The 22,494-nt window shown below is 39.3% G+C and overlaps 1 protein-coding gene across 3 annotated transcripts in view; it reads right to left on the bottom strand.

Annotated features, from left to right (window-relative positions):
* bicdl1.S (BICD family like cargo adaptor 1 S homeolog) overlaps nt 1–22,494 on the bottom strand; it is a 47,731-nt gene that overhangs the window by 9,638 nt on the left and 15,599 nt on the right. For 2 of the 3 annotated variants that reach the window (XR_005965062.1, XM_041580272.1), the window contains exons 3-10: nt 16,512–16,628; nt 8,439–8,450; nt 5,577–5,723; nt 4,478–4,657; nt 4,103–4,321; nt 3,788–3,931; nt 3,263–3,393; nt 1,321–1,441 (exon numbers count right to left, since the gene is read on the bottom strand). Coding sequence is in view for 2 of the 3 variants with exons in the window: in XM_041580272.1 (XP_041436206.1) it covers nt 1,321–1,441; nt 3,263–3,393; nt 3,788–3,931; nt 4,103–4,321; nt 4,478–4,657; nt 5,577–5,723; nt 8,439–8,450; nt 16,512–16,628 (1,071 nt within the window). In the remaining variant the exon portion in view is untranslated. The remainder of the gene's footprint in view (nt 1–1,320; nt 1,442–3,262; nt 3,394–3,787; nt 3,932–4,102; nt 4,322–4,477; nt 4,658–5,576; nt 5,724–8,438; nt 8,451–16,511; nt 16,629–22,494) is intronic. The other variant, XM_018244056.2, reaches the window with a different exon arrangement.

Here is a 22,494-nt window from a genome sequence, read left to right as displayed (position 1 = left end):
TTTTTATTGAAAAGGTTTTTTGTATTGTTGTGGTTTTGTTGGGAGTGATTACTTTGAACTTTCTCCTTCCTTTCTTCCCTATTGTATTATGTATACCATCATTATGACTTATGGGTATCAATGCTACATTTTAGCAGGGATGTGATAGATCAGTGATCCCCAACCAGTGGCTCATGAGCAACATGTTGCTCTCCGACCCCTTAGTTGTTGCTCCCAGTGGCCTCCAAGCAGGTGTTATTTTTTGAATTTTTGGCTTGGAGGCAAGTTTTGGTTGCATAAAAAATAGGTGTACTGCCAACCAGACCCTCCTGTAGGCTGCCAGTCCACATAGGGGCTACCTAATAGCCGATCACAGCCCTTATTTTGCACCCCATGAACATTTTTCATGTTTGTATTGCTCCCCAAATCTTTTAACATTTGAATGTGACTCACAGGTGTAAAAGGTTGGGGACCCCTGTGATAGAGGGACAATGTTGCAAGTTCTAATCACACTTGGGATATAGAGACAATATTGCGACTTTTAAGTAGATATGGGGCTAATGCATAAATGTAATATTTCACGTGAGTAGCTGCAATATTTGGGCATTGGTCACATGAGGTATTATGCTGGAATAATGGGAGAGAACAAATATATTTTTTTATATACATATATATCGGTCTGGGCACTTTGGCTTGCGTTTAGTACAATATGTTTTTTAACTCATGGGGTTAATGGTGAGCATGGTGGGTGGGGGTTGTGCTCTTTTAAGGGAGGTGGAGGTATGCTGCCGATAGCTTCTGATGAAGTGGCTGGGGGCCACGAAACGCCACGTCAAGTGGGCAGCTTAGTTTTTTGGTATGCTGCTATAATTTTGGACATTTTAATGTGCTTCAAATAAATTTCACTTTTTTACCATTTTAAACCGGCTTCTTTGGTGCTCCCCTAATTGTGTCTACAAATCAAAACAGAGGGAAGGATGAATGGCTCAAAATACAGGGAAATGCTGCAAAAAAAACCGATTGGTCTACTAAAAAACCAAAAGTTCCTCTTTCTGCTGGACAAAGATCCCATACACAAAGCCAAAGTAAGACTGGATGTCCATGAAATCCCTGATTCTCAATCTAATAGAAATCCTGAGGTACAGATCAATTTGCAAATTAAGGAAGCACAAGAATCATTTGTACAGACCTGACCGGTGCATAAGCAAAAAAGGAGAATAACTCAAACATCTTATAACATCTTACAAAAAAGTGTTTTTCTTTGCATTTTGATCAGTAGAATTACAGACTATTTATATCCTACTCCCACTTTCCACACATTTGTACCATATAATTTCTTACCTGCCATGCCTCCAGCTGCTGTGACAAATTCAGTTTTTGCTGAATGGCATCTAATAGCTGAGTGTTCAAGGACATCAGATCAATTCTACATTTAGCCAGTTCCAGTTCCACCGCAGTCTTCCTAATAAAGAAACCATGGGCCAAAGTAAAAACTAAATGAAAATCAGCATGCAAAGACATCATAAATGTAACAGATTTCCTAAGATCAATAAGCATAGTGTCATTTCCACAGCAACAACATCCAAATACCTAAGAGGTTTAAATATACAGTGACATCTGTAGCAGTTTCTGAGATATTTGTACTACTAGACTACTAATATGGGATACATTCTCCTGAAACCAGTTATCCAGACAGATCCAAATGTATGGTAAGGACTTCTCCTTCAATTTTAATCAAATAATTTGAAATAATTGAAAAGGATTTCCTTTTTTTCTCTGTAATAATTAAACAGAATCTTGTACTTGATCCCAAAACAATCCTATTGGGTTTAATTAAAGTTTCAGAGGTTTTTATAAGTAGGCATAAGGCATGGAGGTCAACATTATGAAAATACCCCTTATCTGGCAAACTCCAGGTCCCCAGCATTCCAGATAATACCTGTAATCATGCTTTGGGCTTAAAGGAGTGTCAGCTGAATCTCAGCAGAATCCAGGAAGTACATAGACAACATGGTCACTGGGCTGAAGCCTGTCCAGCAGTATAACCCTGTGTAGAATTCTCAATATCTCAGAAACTACTTAAAGTAATCAATGTAAATTGCAAGTTCTCATTAAGTCAGCATAAGTATATTGTTTAGATCCTTTTTAAGCAAGTAGTTAAACGGTGGTTCACCCTTAAAGGGGTTGTTCACCTTCCGAACACTTTTTTCAATTCAGTTGTTTTCCCCAGAAATAAAGACTTTTTTCAATTACTTTCCATAATTTATTTTTTACTGTTTTTCCAAAATCTAAGTTTAAAGGTGAATGTTCGTGTCTGTGGTGTTTGAGTCTGGCAGCTCAGTAATTCAGGTGCAGACTCTAAACTGTTACAAAACGGTCACACATAGAAAAGTGAAAGAAAGTCATTGGAAAAAGTCGTTATTTCTGGTGATCTATCTGAAAACAACTAGTTGTTTGAAGGTGAACCATCCCTTTACGTTAACTTTTAGTATGTTACAGAATTAACTATTTTTAGCTACTTTATTTTTTAAAGATTAATATATAATTTAATATTTCATATTTATTTTAATAGTTAATTATTTGCCTTCCTCTGCTGCCTCTTTTCAGCTTTCAAATGCGTCACTGAGCCAAAAAAAAAAAAGAAATGATCCCTCTGTTAGGCTACAATGCATTTCTTACATTTTATTATTTATCTTCCTGTTCATTTTCCCGTTTCTCATTGAAACCACTGCCTTGACGCTAGGGTAAACAAGACCCTAGCAACCAGATGATAAGCTAAAGGCTAAATAATTTGGAAAAAAACACAAAAATAATAAAGACCAATTGCAAATTGCCTTAGAATATTAATGTCTACATCATACAAAAAGTTAATTTTAAGGTGAACTACCCCTTTAAAGGAGAAGGAAAGTCGTTATTCCAGCGAGCACCATGGAGTGCTTCTCTTCTGGCTTCTTCTTTCTTCAATTTCCTGGGGCAGACGCATGCGCAGTAGAATGAAAAAGCCGGCTTTTTAGTTAAAGTTCAGCTTTTCACTCTAATGTGCATGCGCAGTTGCGAGAAGAAAGAAGAAGCCGGAAGAGGAGCGCTCCGTGGTTCTCGCTGGAATAATCCCAGGCCGGCGCACTTTTTTGCTGATAGGAGCACTGGCCCGGGGTTTCAGGTAAGTAAATACATTTATCCTAATACATCCTAACATTTGGCACCCCCAAGTGGTAAACAACTTTCCTTCCCCTTTAAATAGTTTCAAACATAAACAGCAGTTCAGCAGACTTAATGAAATTACTTGGATATAGCTTCATCACGGTCCTTAATAGCCTTCATTAACTGCTCTTGGGTTTCATTATTCTGGGTCAGTACTAGGAGACGGTCTCGTTCTTCTTTGAGTGCAGTCATTTCAACGCTGAGCATAGTTACCTATTAAAGCAAATAATAAATACAAGAAAGAGGTTAGTGATACAAGCAACAGGATCATTTCCATAAATGCAAATACTGTATACCAAGGGGGTATGTTTGGAGCTTTAATTATATGCACTAAATGCCAAAAGGAATAACTTATGAATGGCGGCTCTACAGCAGGACTTTATAATGAAAAACAAAACAGCCCCTAAACACTGGTCTCTGTTTGGGACCCAGAAGGATATTACATATCATATGAAAACCAATAATCTCTGCTGATAATTTTAATGTAAGAAGCTGCTAGTACTAAAAGTTATTCATTTGAGATGCAAACTCCCAGCTGTCCAACACAGTTTATAGCAAGGCTTTAATAAATACAAGTCACTTAAACATCTGAACAGAAATATTTCACCTGTTTATGCAGCTCTTGCAGTTCATCATATGTTTGTTTCATTCTGATTTGTTCTCCCTGTAGAAGATCCCGTAAAGCCCTGGAGTCCTCACTGGTTTGTTTGATCTGTTCCTCTAAACCGTCATCTTCACATTTTCTTGAGCCCTATAAAAATTGACACCATGCAGTAATTAATCCCTAGATACAAAACTGGTGGGTTACATAGAGCCCTGTAGAAAAAAAGCGGAAGCAGATAAATGGATCATGATAAAGCTAAGGCTTAAGGGTGTGGAGATTACCCTACATAGTGCATGCTTCATTCTGACCAATACTTACTGCAGAGTCACAGGTTTCTAGGATGCTCAATATAAGGATCTTCAGTTCACTCAGGGCTGTGTGTAGGCTACCGGATGGCACATCTTTAGCAGATGAGGTTTCAGATGATTCATCCATGGAAGAGTCAGTGGAGACGGCAGAATCGGCACTCTCATTCCCTCTGAGCTGGCAGCAGAGAGATCGGACCTGGCAATGTGCTTCCCAGAGCTGCAATCTCAGCTAGGAATATAAAAATAAAAGTGAGGAGTTAGTAACAGGTAGCCATAGATGAAATATCAGTCTTGCCATAAAAGAGATATTACAAATTGCAATGGTGGATTCCTAAGTGCCTAATGCATTGGAAAGGTTTCCCAAAATATCTTGTATGTCCTATACCTGCTCCCTTTCCTGTTCCTGTTCTTCTGCTTCTATACTTTGCTCAATCTCAAACAGAAGGGAGGTGCTTGTGCTGTTCATGTGCTGAAGGCTCTTCTCTTCTTGGAGCTCCTCCAGCTTCCCCTCAAGCTGCCGATAAGAAAGACGCAGTTCTTCCAACTCCAGCTGACTTTCTCTTATCTTGCAGAAAGAGAGAATAAAGTTTAATAGCTGAAACATGAACCATGAAAAGGTGGTGGCAAACACATTTTAGTTTTATAGCGATAGCTAGAAAATGCTTAAGAATAACTATAGTAATTATAAGTATTACTTAATTCCCATCATAAATATCTAAAATATTTGTGGTTTCCCTTTAACTTTAATTCATTATGATTTTAAGTCTCTTCCATGTTCTTCCTGTCTCCTACTTTCCTTTCCATTCTATCACTAGGAGACCTGTGGTGACTGCGAGAGTCACTGTGGCTATTTTTACAATTTCCAAATTCACAATTAACCAAATTCTACTAGTTCTAAAACGTGTAACTTTTATTTCTTAGTAAAAAGTAGAAACACCAAAAAATATATAAATTTTCAGTTCAAAATCTTACCAGCAGTGCTTTCCTTCCCTCAGTATCACTTGCTATTTAAAGGAGAAGGAAACTCATCTTGCACTTGGGGGTTCCAAATGTTAGGCACCCCCAAGTGATTTTATTTACTTACCTGAAACCCTGGGCCGGTGCTCCTATCAGCAGAAAACTACACCGGCCGGGGTTATACCAGTGAGCACCACAGAGCGATTCTCTTCCGTCTTCCTTTCTTCGTGCGGCTGCACATGCGCAGTAGAACGAAAAGCCGAACTTTACCTAAAAAGTCGGCTATTTCGCTTACTGCGCGTGCATCTGCCCTGGGAAATTTGAAGAAAGAAGAAGCCGGAAAAGTATTGCTCCGTGGTGCTCACTGGCATAACCCCCGGGCCGGTGCAGTTTTCTGCTGATAGGAGCACCGGCCCGGGGTTTTAGGCAAGTAAATACAATCACTTGGGGGTGCCTAACATTTGGTACCCCCATGTGCAAGACGACTTTACTTCTCCTTTAAAACAGTGCCCCTTAATCCAACTCACCTGTAGATTCTTCTCGAAACTCTGCTGATTTAGGCTTAACTCTTTGTCGTGCAGTTCCTCCACAAGTCCCTGAAGTTGCTCATTCTCCTCCATGATAGTGCTCAGTTGTTGCTCTAGTTCTCGTTTATGGTCTGAAAGCATCTTTATCTAGAAATCCAAAAGGTAGAATCAGGTGAATAGGACAGACTGGAAGAACAAGGAACAATGCACCTGCCTTCCGAACTTGTAGTAGAGAGGAATGAAAATCCTGGCATTTGCTTACAAGGAAGGAGGAGTGAAAGCAGAGAAGGAATGTGGGCTGCCTGGAAACCAGGGTCCAGAAAGAAGCCGGTGGGTGTGGGAGTGCTTAGGAATGTAAGAAGATAAAGCAGAGCTGCATATATTTCGTTTTTGACTTAACCGTTACCTTGACCTACTGAAACGGTCAGGGTTCCAAGACTTTATGGCAATGTTTAATCTCAAAGTGGCTGGTATTAGGCTGAATCAGATATTTATTTTGATTATTACACAAAACAGAGCCGCATGTGTGTCAGTAGCTGGTTTGGTGCCTCAGCCTCTATTTCCCACCTGACCCCTGCTAAACACTCTAGCCATTCCTACTATTGGTATGGAAGCCCTAATGTCAAGACCTTGAATTGTAATGTCACTTCAAACCAGTTCTATACGTTAAATGCCCTGAAGTCAATCTTATTTTGCTTTAAATTATGGTAACTGTGAATTTGCAGTTAGTTCTACAATCCAAGATACCCATTATGGTTTTATCCACAGACCTGGAATTGTGAAAAGGCCATGTAGGTCTGGACATATAAATGAATTGGTTAGGTATGTTGGGAAATCAAACTTATTTAAGGGTCGTACTTGTTGTGAACAGACATTGAGGGTCATTTATAAAGTTCGCGCAGCGCATATTTTTCGCAAATGGTTGTATTGCGCATGTTTTTTCCTGAACGCTAATATATTGCACTGCTCTGCCCATCTTTCCGGTTTTTGCGAATTCGCAGTGTGAATAATTGAGTCGCAGAGTGTGCGCATAAATATTCGCAATTTGCGAATAGTGACATATTTAAAAAGCTCCTATAGACATTTGCATTGTGAAAAAAAAAATTCGCAATTCTGTTTGAACCCTCTTATTCAGCTTTATAAATGTAACCATGCACAGGGCAAATATATTCACTTTGCAAACCAATCTGCCCTGCGCGAAGTTTATAAATGAGCCCCATTGTTGGTTAAAGGAATAAGGGTGGCGGGGAGTTAGGAGTAAACTATGAATATCTTGAAAACATTGCTTTTAATTGTTTGTAATAACAAGCATTCCTTAATTCCCATCATAAATAGCATATATAAAATGTTGGCTCATAATAGTTCTCCACGATTTGTGGTTCATGATTTTGAGTCTCTTACCTGTTCTGTGTCTCCTACTTCCCCTTCAGTCTATCACTAGAAGCCCTAAACTGGCTGAACGTTTTCTGATTTTTAAAATGTAGATAAGTGTGTTAGAGGCAAATTAAATATTTTTGTTCCATTTATATGAGAGGCAGGTGGGGACTTAGGTCATTGTCATTGTAGAGATGACCAGTGAAGAAGTTGTTTGGCATTTTGGGCTCTTAGATGTACTCGTTCATCCTTGATCTATAAGGTTACTTGCTGACACTGCCTTGCTGTCTGGTTTTCCAAACAAATGTCATATTGCATAGAAAAAGTCAAATGGTCACATCATTAGTATAGCACTTTGTACAACCCAGACAAGGAGTCTAGTATACATTCAGTCTAGAGCACTTGTGGACAGAACATCACAACATACACATTGAAATATTATTTTGTTCTGCTGCTGCCTCATATTGACTCAGTGATGCCGATGGTCCCTCACTATCATATCCCACAATTCCCTGCAACAAGCAACCAATACAAACCCATTGGGCAGGGGGAATTAGCAGATGGTTTGGAGCTGGGAATATTTAGGACATAGCAGATGGATATATAAAAAGCAGAGTACAGAGACAACCTACACATAAGTTTGAATTCACGTATAAGAACAAAACAGGTTAGCGAATGTTTAAAAAGATATGTATAAAAGATTTTTAATCCAATCAAATAAGAAACCTGCACTTTATCATAGGTGTCCTTTCAACCCCCTCTGATTATAACAAACTGTTCTATTACTGCTCACAATCCACTCAACCACCTCCCTCCACTAAAGTTCACAGAGTTTAACCCCTCTCTCAGTTGGCACATTCCACTATTAATCTCAAATAGCAAGAAAAAGTAGGATGTAAGAAAAGCAAACAAATTGCCCTGCCCAGGGTACTAGGCCAGTGTATGCTGAGTACAAGAAAACAAATACTGTCCCTTTAATACATAAAAGTAATGGGTAGCAGCAGGAGGTTTATACTGCACGTAAGCAATGACTTATGGTGATGACAAATCCATGATTTTTTTCTCGAAAATTCTACCTTACTTCTAAATGCACTTAGCACGCCTGCCTGTGACATCCTCCATATAAACATGACCTTTAAATACAGAACATACGCAACACTGACATCTTTCCTTGCCTTCAACTTGCAGGTTGGTCAGTCAGGCAGAACAATTCAGCCAAAACGGTCTGAATCACGATGAGGTCACTGAGCGATCACCGGTGTACATGTATTTAGCCACCCAAAAATGCTTTATTTGGATCTAAGCAACAGGAGGGATGTTTACCCAAGCACCCCTGCTCTGCTGCACTTTTGTAAATACCTACCTAGTGTTTGCTACCTGGCTATTGGCTCCCACAATATTTGTGAGATGTGACACTAGCAAGATATCATGCACAAAGACTGAAAGCGCTCATGCACACACCAGGCACAGGAAAGCTCAGGTACTTACTTCTAGGATCTGCTGCTCCACATATGGGAAAAAGAAAGAGGGAAAAACGGGATTGAATTGAGGAGAAAGGGACTGGGGAGACATAGGAACATTTTTTTTTATTACAGCTGTACAAACAGATAGAGATTCTGTCTGCAACATAAAATGATGCTTTGCTGTGCTTGTACAGACTGTGTATACAGAATATCCATAGATTTGCGTGTCATTCAGTGACTGGGTGCCTAACTAGCACCTAATAGCATTCGGCTTTGCAAGTGGCTGCTCTGTGTAGAGTCGGTGCAGAAAAGTAAACTTGCGTGGGGTAGGGTGTATAGTAAGGTGTGAAGTGGTCAGAAGCAGTTTTAATCACGGCTGTCAATCTTGCAGACTTTAGCCTGTACAATTCCCTGAATACTCTCATTGCTGAAGGTTCAGTGGTTGTGCTTCAATAACAGAGCTGCAGACTGAATTACAAATAATAGGGTTCACACAAATGAATGCTGGGTGAATAACGTCAGGGCCATGCTGTGCATCAATATATAGCTAGGGTTGCCACCTTTTCAGAAGTTTTACCAGCCGGTGGTGGGTGTGGGAACAAAAGAGGCAGGCTATGATGCAAAAGGGGCAGATCCGCGGACATGATGAAAAAGGGGCGGAGACACATTGCGCAATGGCCAGAAGACAGAGAAAAGTTACGTTTCCAGCGGAGGGCTGATGGCTTTTGTTAAAGGTATTACAGATTTACCAGCAACTACATTGCCTGTAAATTTGTTATACTGGCCCCGGCCTTAGGAGGTGTTTTACCGGCTAGGCCGGTAAAATACCGGCTGGGTCGCAACCCTATGTTTAGCCGATCACTAGAATTATGTCATTTTTAGATAAGTCCTATTTTTTTTTTGTTCTAAATCTCTACTTCTTAACCTTGGATCCCCAGAAGTGGCTGGACCACAACATATAGGCGAATAAGGGTTATAGCAACTGAGAAACAGGGCTCTAATGTCTTTGAATCTCTTTTTTAGCTTTAATTGAAATAAAAAACAAAAACACAAAAATGTCTTACCATCGTTGAAAGTTCCCTCTAAGATGTGTAAATTGTGGTTCGCCCATTTTGTATCAATGTAAAATCGAGCACAGTTTTAAAAAACTGCGCACACAATGAAATTGAAATGAGAGCACAAAATTTTTTTTGCACACATAGCTGAGAAGGAATTAGAGGGAACTATGTTTGTTTTAAATGTACAATTGACTTAAAGCTCAGTGAAGCTGCCAAGCATTAAAGGGGAAATCCATAACATGTGATGGGGCCCAGTTTTGAGACAGACACAGGGGCAAAATGCTGATTTCCACATTTAAAATCCTAATTTGCATTAATGTCCCAAAGGCACCAGGCAAGATAACAGGAGAACACAGCAGCAGCTTTATAATCGGAAGCAGAAAAGACAATATACTTTGGGTTTGCACAGATAAATGGAGGATTTTCTGGAAGCGGATTCCTGACTTTAGGTGTCAGTTGGGTGTTATAAGTCATATTTATGAAACAGATTTAGGGCTGTTAACTTGAATGCTTCAGCAAATGGATGATATACAGTTTGTTTAGAATAAAAGCAGTGTGTTTAAAAAAAGTGAATAAAGCTCAAAATCCTTATAATAGCTTTTATTTCCATACACACAAATACTTTGGGAACACTGCATATTCTATTCCAAATCAAAACATTTTTTTTTTCTCATTTCTTTTGAGAAAGTGAAGAAAAGGGAATATTAGGTTGTTCCAAAAAAATAAATAAAAAATTGTGTCTGCATTCTTCTTTACAAACAAACATTCACTGTATAAACTGAAAACCTTTTTTGCTTTCGTTTGAATCACTGAACTAATATTTAGTTGTATAATCAGTGTTTCTGAGAACTGCTGCACATCTGTGTTACATGGAGTCCACCAACTTCTGGCACCTGTTACATTCCACAATTCTTGTACATTTCTTGGTTTTGCCTCAGAAACAGCATTTTTGATGTCAACCCACAGGTTTTATGCTGGATTAAGATCCAGGGATTGGGCTGGTCACTCCATAATGTCAATCTTGTCTTGTTGAAACACTCATTTCAAGGGCATTTCCTCTATGGCATAAGTCAACATGACCTCTTCAAATATTTTGATGTATTGAAACTGATCCATGATCCCTGGTATGAGATAAATAGGCCCAACACCATAGTATGAGAAACATCCCCATATCATGATGCTTGTGCCACCATGTTTCACGGTCTTCACATTGTACTGTGGCTTGAATTCAGTGTTCGGGGGTCGCCTGACCAACAGTTTGTGGACGCTAGACCCAAAAAGAACAATCTTGCCTTAATCAGTCAACAAAACGTTGCACCATTTCTCTTTAGACCAGTCAATGTGTTCTTTGTCAAATTGTAACCTCTTCAGCACATCTTTTTTTCAACAATGGGACTTTGCGGGGGCTTCTTGCCGAACTTCACATAGACGACTTCTAATCATAGCCTATGATTATGGGGCCGATTCACTAACTTCGAGTGAAGGATTCGAAGTAAAAAAACTTCGAATTTCGAAGTGTTTTTTGGGCTACTTCAACCATCGAATGGGCTACTACGACCTTCGACTACGACTTCGAATCGAACTATTCGAACTAAAAATCGTTCAACCATTCAATAGTCGAAGTACGGTCTCTTTGAGAAAAAACTTCGACCCCCTAGTTCGCCATCTAAAAGCTACCGAACTCAATGTTAGCCTATGGGAAAGGTCCCCATAGGCTTTCCTAAGTTTTTTTGATCGAAGGATATTCCTTCGATCGTTGGATTAAAATCCTTCGAATCGTTCGATTCGAAGGATTTTATCGTTCGATCGAAGGAATAATCCTTTGATCGTTCAATCGCACTATTTGCGCTAAAATCCTTCGACTTCGATATTTGAAGGATTTTAATTCCCAGTCGAATATCGAGGGTTAATTAACCCTCGATATTCGACCCTTTGTGAATCGGCCCCTAAGTGTTTGTAACATGAAATGCGTAAGGTGGAGGACACAATAAATCTTTTCTACTTGATTTTCTACAATTTGTTGGAAGATTGCCTTTATTTGAGTGCCTGCCACCAGATTAATTTACGTTTATTCCGAACAAGCCTAAATTAATGATTCAATTACACAGAATCAGCAGCATGTCATGACTGTTGGGTCTGTTGGTTTCTATTACTCTACTACACCTACTAGTAAATTATTTGCCATGTAGAAATATAATTTCTACCAAAAACAGTGATTGATCAGGTTAGTGATGTCAGACTGCTATTATAACACAACTGTATATATATGTCTGTGTAATTAACAAATTGATTAAATAATTAATGTCCCAAGAGTGCAACCAAAAAGTTACAAGTTAAAAAACAAAAATATGGTATATATTGCAGAAAAGGCCTACTCATTGCTCTCTCATCTGGATAACAGACTCAGCAAGAACATATAAAACTGATGGAGCAGGATTAGTGATGTGCTGGTTGACCCGAAACCCGAGGTGACCAGTAAACCAATGATTGGGCGGGGTTTTGGTTGAAATATGGCCAAATATTACGGGTTAGGGTTGGACATTGGTCAGACTGGGGAAGTATATTCCTTTACTGCTCCCAAAGATTCTGTGTTTTGGAACCAGAGGTGTGCACAAAAGTAAGATGTGGGTATGGGTCGGAACCTACAATGGCAACATTTTGCATGTTAGGGACGGGTGCGAATTGAATTTTTACTGACCTGCACATCACAGGATCAGGATGTACTGATGTATCTGGCACAGCGTACCACATCTATATTATTGGGGAAAGGGGTATGAATGTCTTTACTGAATCATTCAGTTTATTTGACCTGCAGGCAGTTATCGAATGTGGAACATGCAGTCAGTTGCCTTTTTCATTATTGTTTTTAGCAACCCAATTGCATCAGTGTTTTCCTGTGTAATTAGTTCTCAGTGGGAATTGACTAGATCTCAGAACGAAGTCCTGCTATGTCTATTTAGTGTAATTGCTCTGCTGGGGGAAGAGAGTAAAGACTGGATCAACAGGAAATAACTCGTATGTCTTTGTGTAGAGTTTCATTTTGGAAGGATCCTATGTTAAAATAGACAATTAATTCATTGAAACCTTATTGTTGTCTGTGCTTAGCCCTGTTCCCATGGATACAAGAATTTTCTGAAAAGGTATCCATCTCTTTTCTAAATATGTCTTATCTTATAGCTTACAATCTATTGACATTTTTTGCAGCTTTTTCTTTTGGGCCTGTATGGGAAATCAGTCACCTCATGTTAAAGGGGCAATGTACAAAACAACCCGTGATGACGCATAATATATTAAAGGGATACTGTCATGGAAAACATGTTTTTTTCATAATGCACCAGTTAATAGTACTACTCCAGCAGACTTTTGCACTGAAATCTATTTCTCAAAAGAGCAAACCGATTTTTTTATATTCAATTTTGAAATCTGACATGGGGCTAGACATTTTGTCAATTTCCCAGCTGCCCCTGGTCATGTGACTTGTGCCTGCACTTTAGGAGAGAAATGCTTTCTGGCAGGCTGCTGTTTTTCCTTCTCAATGTAACTGAATGTGTCTCAATGGGACATGGGTTTTTACTATTGAGTGTTGTTCTTAGATCTACCAGGCAGCTGTTATCTTGTGTTAGGGAGCTGCTATCTGGTTACCTTCCCATTGTTCTTTTGTTTGGCTGCTGGGGGGGAAAGGGAGGGGGTGATATCACTCCAACTTGCAGTACAGCAGTAAAGAGTGATTGAAGTTTATCAGAGCACAAGTCACATGACTTCGGGCAGCTGGGAAATTGACAATATCTCTAGCCCCATGTCAGATTTCAAAATTGAATATAAAAAAATCTCTTTGCTCTTTTGAGAAATGGATTTTAGTGCAGAATTCTGCTGGAGCAGCACTATTAACTGATTCATTTTGAAAACATTTTTTTTCCCCATAACAGTATCCCTTTAATAATTAAATGTCCCCCTTTTTTAAAGAAATTTGCTTTTGTTTTGCAAAGATTATGGCTTGAATTTGATTTGATAGATGTCCACATCTTTTGTGAACAATTTTAAACTGGCCAAATCCAAAAATGATGCACCTTCATCAAAAACAAACTGCAAGACTACTAATATACAGAAATATGTTGTGCATGAAAAACAGGTTCAACTCAACGTCACTGACAAATGAACAAAAGCCTGGACCAAAATCAGAACCTAAATTAAACCTTTGTGCACAGAGGCCATTAAATGGCCAGTAAAAAAAAACACATTCCAACATGGAGTGATTAAAATATCTGGACAAAAATAATGGTCTCTATTCTATAGTTATGCACTTGCATGAAAATCCAATGTGACCGCCATTCAGTTTGAAAAGAAAGACCAACACAACAGGAAAAAGGGGAGCGAGACAGAAAGTCAAGTAGAAACGGAAAGAGACTGATTACATTTCTGACATAAAATGAAGATAAAATTAAGATTTTTACAGATTGCAGGCCAGTATTGCACAGTATATTACAATACATTACACATTTACTTTTCAAGCTTTTAAGGAATTGTATTTTCTGATGTTACCACATTTATTGGCAATGTTGTGCATTTTCAATTAGATATGGGAATATAAACAGAAACGTCAATACTCTAATATGCATGACAGAACTTTAAAGCTCTTCACCAGCAATGATGTTGCTTGGATGAAATTATGAAAAAAAACATCCCAATTCCACAAACCTCAGGTTGCAGCAATTCCTTTAAAATGCATCGCTGACTACATCAACCGGCCTCTTGATGTTGCAGCAATAATACCCTTCACCCCTCACATGCACATCATTAAACCAACACAACAGTGTCTTCTCCAGCATCTGCCTAGTTGCAAGTTCTGAAGAAGAAATTATTGGAATTTTCTGAACACTAGCAGAAGTTGTTTTGAGCAATGGTGCATTAGTTTCATGCCAAAGCAGCTGTGCAGTGTTGCCCAATGCTATGCTTGCAATGCAGAATAATCCATCTTTCCTACTAAAACCCTAGGTGCATGTTGAAGTGCTTCCCATTTTCCCATGTATTCACTGGCTTCCTCTTTTCTCCTAATGTTTTACAGCGGATGTGTTGATGGTGCCCCATTTATATAGCAACATGCTGTAAAACTGCTATAACCCCCAAACACATTTAGGTTTTACATGCTAAAGAGCCATGCTCCCTTACCCATCAAAGCACAACACTGATGAGCAACTGGGTCCTTCTGCACTAAAAAAGTCAGGTAATGCAATGTTCCATGAGTATTCCCAATATGCCCTACCTCCCTACCAGTCCAGAATCAGAACATTATACTTTAATAGAGGATGCTAAAAATTAACATGTTGCATAGAACAGGGCATTGGAGCATCAGGGAGAAAGGTTAAAAGGAAGGCAACAAAAGGGCTTTGGGGTTTTCAACATCACTCTGCAAGATGTGTTATCCCTAACAAGGGGAATGATGGGAAGTTACCAGAAACTGAAGTTTGATATTCAGCTTACAGTATGTACGGTTGTCTACCCATGTTGGCACTGCCTACTGTAGCAGAACTACCAGACTCCTACACCCAGCTACACATCCCACATAGCCACCATAGATTTCAAAATGATCTAAGGCCCGATTCCGCCCAACACGGGGGGGGGGGGTTACAAGATGGTCAAAATAACAGCTTGGTCAGAGGATGAATTTTAGATAGTATTAATAAATACCTACTGTCAGTGGTGGAGCTTCCAACCTGTATGTAGGAACACCCCTGGAGATGGGGGAAGGGTGATTTAGCATTCTCCACAGCCAGCAGTTACTAATGACACTTGGAATCAGGCCTTCAATCAGGGGGAACATATGGATAAGGGACAGCCCATATACGGCAAGTGGCTTTTAGATGGGAAGTCTTATCCACTATTCTGCTGGTCTTCATTTTTTATTGTTATTGCTTTCTTAATGACCAATCTTTCTATTCTGCATTCTTCCCTAACCTGCAACTGAAAATGTTATCTGCTTGTGGGGGTCACATAGTGATTTTAATCTTACAACTATTCATCTCCCATCTTCTCAGGGGCGATCCTGGCCCCTCCGCCACCTGAGGCAGCAGCAGTTGCTGCTGCCCCCCCTCCCCTGGAAATTCGCTCTTAAAATACCAGGAGCAGCATTTTTGCTGCCCCTGGTACCTAGTGGGGCGCTGCTGCCTGAGGCGACAGCCTCAACTCGCCTCATTGGCGAAGCACCCCTGCATCTTCTTCCTTTTTAATGGCTGCAGTGTCTGCCCTACAGTTTCCATGTGCATCTGCCTTCTGTTATATAAATTACACCAGTGTATTGATTTCCTTTAAAGACATTTTTTATTGCCTGAAAGCTTGTATATGAAAGGACTTAACAGTTTTAGAGAAATGTAGGTTTGCCAATATCTAGTTGGATGGCCTACACTTGCGACTATTACTGCTCACAGCTGTGCACATCAGGAGAGGCACAAAGACTGGCAGAAGAGTGAGGAAAAGGGAGTTTGGATTGAATGTTCAATGCTAAAGCAATAAATCCAATTGTTTTCTTTAGACTGCTTATGTTAAAAAAAAGACAGCTTTAGGTGGTGGTTGGGGAAAAGCTTTAACAAATTGCGTATATTGCGTATATGTGTATATATTCACATATACACATACAACAGCATAAGCTATGTTGCGATAAGCTGGAATGTGATATATATATTATTACTAACTAAATTACATTTTAGATTTAAATAAATATGTTTCAAGATTTGGAAGCTATACTCAGATATAAAAATACATAGATACACACAAAAAAAAAATCATGCAGTGTAGTTACCTTCAAGTATAAGGTACTGTTTTATTTAAAAATAGCTGAGTGGCATGCATGTATGCATTAAGCAGAGATGCACATACACATTTCTGCCCCACCATGAAACAAAACTCTAGGACCAATTCTAATTACATATTAAAGGCCCCCCTACAACAACAAAAAAATAATACAAATCTCAAACAAAATGGCGCTTTGTTTCACCTGTCATTTACTTATTCCTGAGGGATGTCTAACTTTCTTTAGAAACACTCACCTCAGCTAAGAGACTTTCCAACCGTGAAACATGCTGGCTTGTAGACAGACTCTTCTCCCGGAATTCTTCCTGAAGTACAGTCACCTGCTGAGAGAGCTGCCTCTCCATTTCTGTAGCCTATACACAAAATAAAAATAAAATAATGTAAAAAAAAACAAAAAACTATAATGTGTTTGTAATTAAAGATAGCGAGTTATTAACATCAAACAGGGGATATGATTACTTTGGGGATTATCATATGTGTGTGATGTTTGGGGCTGCAAACTTACCTTAGAAACATACAGTGTCGGACTGGGATACCAGGGGCCCACCCAAAAACCTTAGACCAGGGGCCCACCAAAGAACCATAGACCAGGCCCACTCTTAGTATTATTATTGTTCTTCTCCTCAATCAACATCTATTCTCCTAGTCTCTATTCTTTACATACTATAATCTATTATTCCATCCATTCATCCTGTTTGTTCTCAAAGAAATAGGGAATGGCCATGAAATAGGCCAAATGTTTAGCAGCACAAAGGCCCATTGTGAGTTTTCCTGGTATCTCAGTGGGCCAGTCCGACACTGGAAACATAGTTGGTGCAAAGAAACCATACTAAGAGTGGTTATAGGATCTAAGATGGGTTATGGGATACTAAGATGGGTTATGGGAAGAAGTATCTTTCAAATGATGTAGACAATCAACTAATTGGACAAGGCTAAGTCAAGAAAGTGTGGATTTAAAATGTTAAAGAAACTAAAAAGAGAGAAAAATGCAGCAAGAGTCTCTGGGTGGAAGGATAAGAGACAGGACATGAAGCAAAATAAGGATGGAAGATCTACTGGACTAGACCAGTGAACACCGACCTGTGGCTCTTCAGCAACATGTTGCTCCCAGTGACCTAAAAAGCAGGTGATTATTTTTGAATTCCTGGTTTGGGGCAAGTTTTGGTTGCATAAAAACCAGATGTAATGCCAAACAGAGCCTCCAGTCAATCCACGTAGGGGGCTATGAAACAGCCAATCACAGTCCTTATCTGACACCTCCAGGACTTTCTCCATGCTTGTGTTGTTCCCCAATTTTTTTTGAATATCACTCATGGGTAAAAAGGTTGGGGACCCATGGACAATGTAATGTGCAAAGCCAACTGCCACTGCAATGATTATTAACCTCACAACTCACTGATAAGCCTGAGCTATCATAGGCAATGCCAGCAAACACAGACTAGATGAGATTAGTACAGTACAGACAGAATATCCATAGATATGTCTCATTGTGTGTCATTCAGTGACTTGGTGCCTAACTAGCACCTAATAGCACTCGGCGTTGCAAGTGGCTGCTATGTGTAGAGTAGGTGCACAAAAGTAAACTTGCGTGTGGTAGGGTGTATAGTAAGGTATGAAGTGGTCAGTAGCAATTTTTATCAGGGCTGTCAATCTTGCAGACTTTAGCCTGTAAAATTCCCTGGATACTCTCATTGCTGAAGGTTCAGTGGTTGTGCTTCAATAACAGAGCTGCAGACTGAATTACAAATAATAGGGTTCACACAAATGAATGCTGGGTGAATAACATCAAGGGCATGCTGTGCATCAATATATAGCTAGGGTTGCCACCTTTTTAGAAGTTTTACCAGCCAGTGGTTGGAGTGGGAAAAAAAGGGGCAGGCCGTGATGCAAATAGGGCGGAGACACATTGAGCAATGGCCACAAGACGGAGAAGAGGTACGTTTCCAGCAGAGGGCCAATGGCTTTTGTTAAGGGTATTAAAGATCTACCAGCAACTACATTGCCGGTAGATTTGTAATACCGGCCCTGGCCTTAGCAGGTGTTTTACCGGTACAATTTACTGGTAAAATACCAGCCAGGTGGCAACCCTACATAAAGCCCATCACTAGAAATATGTCATTATGTCTTTTAAGATCAGGCCTATTTTTTTTTTTTTTGTTCTAAATCTCTACTTCTTAACCTTGGGTCCCTAGAAGTGGCTGGACCACAACATAAGCGTATAAGGGTTATAGCAAACGAGAAACAGGGTTCTAATGTCTTTGAATCTCTATTTTAGCTTTATCGAAATAAAAAACAATAAAAACACAAAAATTGCTTACCATCATTGAAAGTTCCCTCGTTCCCACAAATTTTGAGGCCAGTGCACATAAATTGTGGTGCGCACATTTAGTATCAATGCTAAACCAAGCACAGTTTTTAAAAACTGCGCACACAAGTTTGAAATGAGAGCACAAAATTATTTTTTTGCACACAATTAAAATGTACACAATCTTAAATGTACAATTGATTTAAAGCTCAGTGAAGCTGCCAAGCATTGAAGGGGAAATTCATAACATGTGATGGGGCCCAGTCCATCAGGCTTGAGACAGACAGGGGCAAAATGCTGATTTACAAATTTAAAATCCTAATTTGCATCCCAAAGGCACCAGACAAGATAACAGGAGAACACAGTAGCAGCTTTATAATCGAAACCAGAAGTTTATTTAGAGATGAGTGATTTCTGCGGAGGTCTGAAGTTTTTAGCTGTTAATACTCAGTGTAAAGGTTTAGTGATTATAAGCTCCTGACATGCAATTTACATTTCAAAACAAAAATAAACAATAATTTATTATATAGCATATACACATTTGAAAGGGGACATATGGGGTAAAAACAGAACTTTCTATGGCCTTTACACCTATATGTGCATTTAAAAAAAAAAAAAATCGCCAATTGTGTTGCTTTGAGTTTTTCTCATGAACCATGCGATGGTTATTAACTGCTTTCTGATGCTGATCATGAGAGCTGACAGTACTCGGAACAATGAATCGTTGAAAATCAGTCGATTCCCATCTTGTAGACTGGCAGCCAGTGGCTTAGCAGACTTGACATGGAACTGCAATACATCCTCTACGGGGGGGGGGGGGAGTTAAAACTGGATATGCACACAGAAATACTGTTCTTCTGGGGAATGTGGATTAGGGTACACCCACGACTCATTTGCAGTGTAGACTAAGATTTCATGCATTTCATGTACATAGGGTACCAAACAGTTTCAAAAATAGTGACTGTCTATGGTATCTTGCAGCAGCCCCTCTAGCATCTGCCAGAATCTACAGATTGCCGGTCGGGCCTTCTCAAAGACGAGGGATTTGTGATGACCGCAATTTTAAAAACACGATATTCCAAATCAAAAATTTGTTACACTGTTATTATTTGTTACACTGTTGCTTATTTGTGTCATTTTATACTAAAATAACAATACTAAATAGAGCAGATAAAAAGAAACGGATGATGCCTTATCTGTTGATAACCTGGCGGGAAACTAAGAGGAATACCGAACCGTTAAACTTTACTCATTAGGACAACTGGCTGCATTACAGTGCATCTCTATACTCAGTTTGCAGAGTGTTAATAAGAGTAATAAACAAGCGGGTTTCCTTGTTGAAATGCAAAACGTAGCAGATACTGGGGCTGATATATAATTTTTGGCATTTCTACCTGAAGGTGTTTATTTACCATCGCTCCTTGCAGCACTACCATTACTGAAACTTGTAACGCACTTATGTATGTGGTGAAGGAGAGCCCTGGGTGCAAGCGGATAATGAATTCCAGTATCATGACACAGGCACCATACAATAAAATACAACATTTTGCATTGAGATATTTATAAAAAATAAAAGCATAAGAACATGTTGCCAAGTGAAAAGGATTGCAGTAACATTGCTTCAGCACAGGGCATTTCTGTGTAGTGTATAGTATATCACACTCCAATATTAAGAATGCAACCCCCACCTTCCTGGAAAGAGCTGCTACAATAGTAATAACCTCACCCGTCCTCCTCTTGCAACAGCAAAGGCTCCTACAATTGGGCTCCTATATTTCCCCATATTGTTCAATGGTATCTAAGAGATCAATGTATTGGATAGGCAAATTTGCATAATGCTGGCTTTCCTGCTTTTCAATCAAAAGAAATGACCTCCGTGCTATTTACACGTGTCAAAATTAATTTCATTAAGTAGGTATGAGCCCGTGGTCATTAAATGCAGTTCATTAATCATCTGTCATTAACAATGGAGGCTTTGTGTGAATCAAGGTGAGAACATGCAGGGAAAATCCAGGGTCTTTCAACCCAGTAAAAAGCAAAAGAATTTACATTATTTTACCCAACACATTCTAAATAGGTACTTTATATATAATATTTACAATAATACTTTCAAACACATTTACACATTTTTGCAACTGCTTAATGTTAATAACCCAATTATTAGTTAATTTTTATTTAAAATGTTGGCACAGTTGATGCAAATTAGAAGCAACTAAATTGATTAATTTAAGGTTACATATACGGGTATGGCACCTGTGATCTGGAAAGCTTGGGACATGGGGTTTTCCGGATAACAGATCATAATATCCAAGTCTACTAGAAAACCATGTAAACATTATATAAACCCAGTATGCTGGTTTTGCTTCCAATCAGGATTAATTATATCTAAAGCTGGCCATAGATGCACAGATCCTATCGTATGAATCGAGGAATCGTACGATTTTCGGATCGTGTGTGGAGAGTGCCGACATCTTTCGTCCGGCGGAGACCGGTTGTTTGGTCGATTGGACAGGTTTGATTTTGACCCGACCGGTCCCGCCGGAGCCCATTGCGCATCGTAATCGGAACGTTCGGTAATACGGCCGAATGTTCAGATTAATCCCGATTTATCCATGCTCATTAATGGCATATCGGGGAAAGATCAAGTTCAAAAAAAAATTAAGTTCAAACTAAAGGTGGCCATAGACGCAAAGATCCGCTCATTTGGCGACATCGCCTAACGAGCGGATCTTTGCGTCTATGGCCACCTTTAGTTTGAACTTAATTTAAAAAGAATAGATTACTTGGATAAAATGGAGTCTATGGGAGACAATCTTCCCGTTATTCAGTGCTTTCTGGATAATGGGTTTCCATATAATGGATCCCATACTTGTACCCATTTAGACTGTAAGCACTTTTCAGCAGGGCAATCCCCGGTTGTTAACACTATGCAAATTCTAAAATGTGTATCGGCTTTAGGAAAATATTATTTGAAAATTTAATTTCTTATGCCATATGTGTTGAAATCCCTGTACTCCATAAAGCACTTCAGGAGACAATGGAGCCATATAAATAATAATAATAATAATAATAATAATAATATACTCTTATTTAAAGATAGGTATGTTGCCAATAAAAGGCACATGTAGTGAGGGCTGCCAACAGCTTTTCTGAAATATACACTCATCGTATAAGCCGCTGCTTGGTGCTCCTGAAACAAGAAACCAAACAAGTCGTACAGATACTAGAAACAAGGAATATCTCTGCATTCCAGGCTCTACAGACTGGATGTTTACTGCAGTCAATGATTTGAAGTGATTATAGTGATTATAGACTTAGAATTGTGAACTAGAATAAACATTATTCACAGAAGATCCTGCTATTGCTTGATGTACAACAACTTTGCTGTGGCACAAAGAAAAAGTGTTTTAGTGGTTAGCTTGATTCCAGCAGGAATCCATGCAAAGCCACCTTTATTTGTCCCTTTATATAAAGAGTTACAAACCACTATGACAATTTTACAGCCACAGTTCTTTCTCAGAGGATGTTGTCCCCACAGACCCTTTCAGCCCACATTATCTGGCAGCTACAATTCTATACACTCACACCTGTCCCCCCAGTGATGCTGAAATGAGTTGAAAGGGCGAGGATATATTACATTGCAGCACAGTGATTCAGGGAGACAAGAAGGAGAGGTTAGGATCAGGGTATGCATGAGTATGTGCACATAAATGCAGGTGTATGGCAATCCCAATGGACCCCTAGGTACCCAGCCTGAAAGTCGGTTGTAGAAATACAATTTTATTATGACTAAGATCCAGACCACTTTCCCTCAGGGTATGGGGTCCTCAAAATATTTTACTCACACGTTCCACACTGGGAAAATGCTGAACAAAAAGCTAAATAATTTCCCACAAAAAAATAAAAATACCTAT

This window comes from Xenopus laevis, chromosome 1S (assembly GCF_017654675.1).
Source record: "Xenopus laevis strain J_2021 chromosome 1S, Xenopus_laevis_v10.1, whole genome shotgun sequence".
Classification (NCBI taxonomy): Eukaryota; Metazoa; Chordata; class Amphibia; order Anura; family Pipidae; genus Xenopus; species Xenopus laevis.
This window is presented reverse-complemented; position numbering and strand designations above follow the sequence as displayed.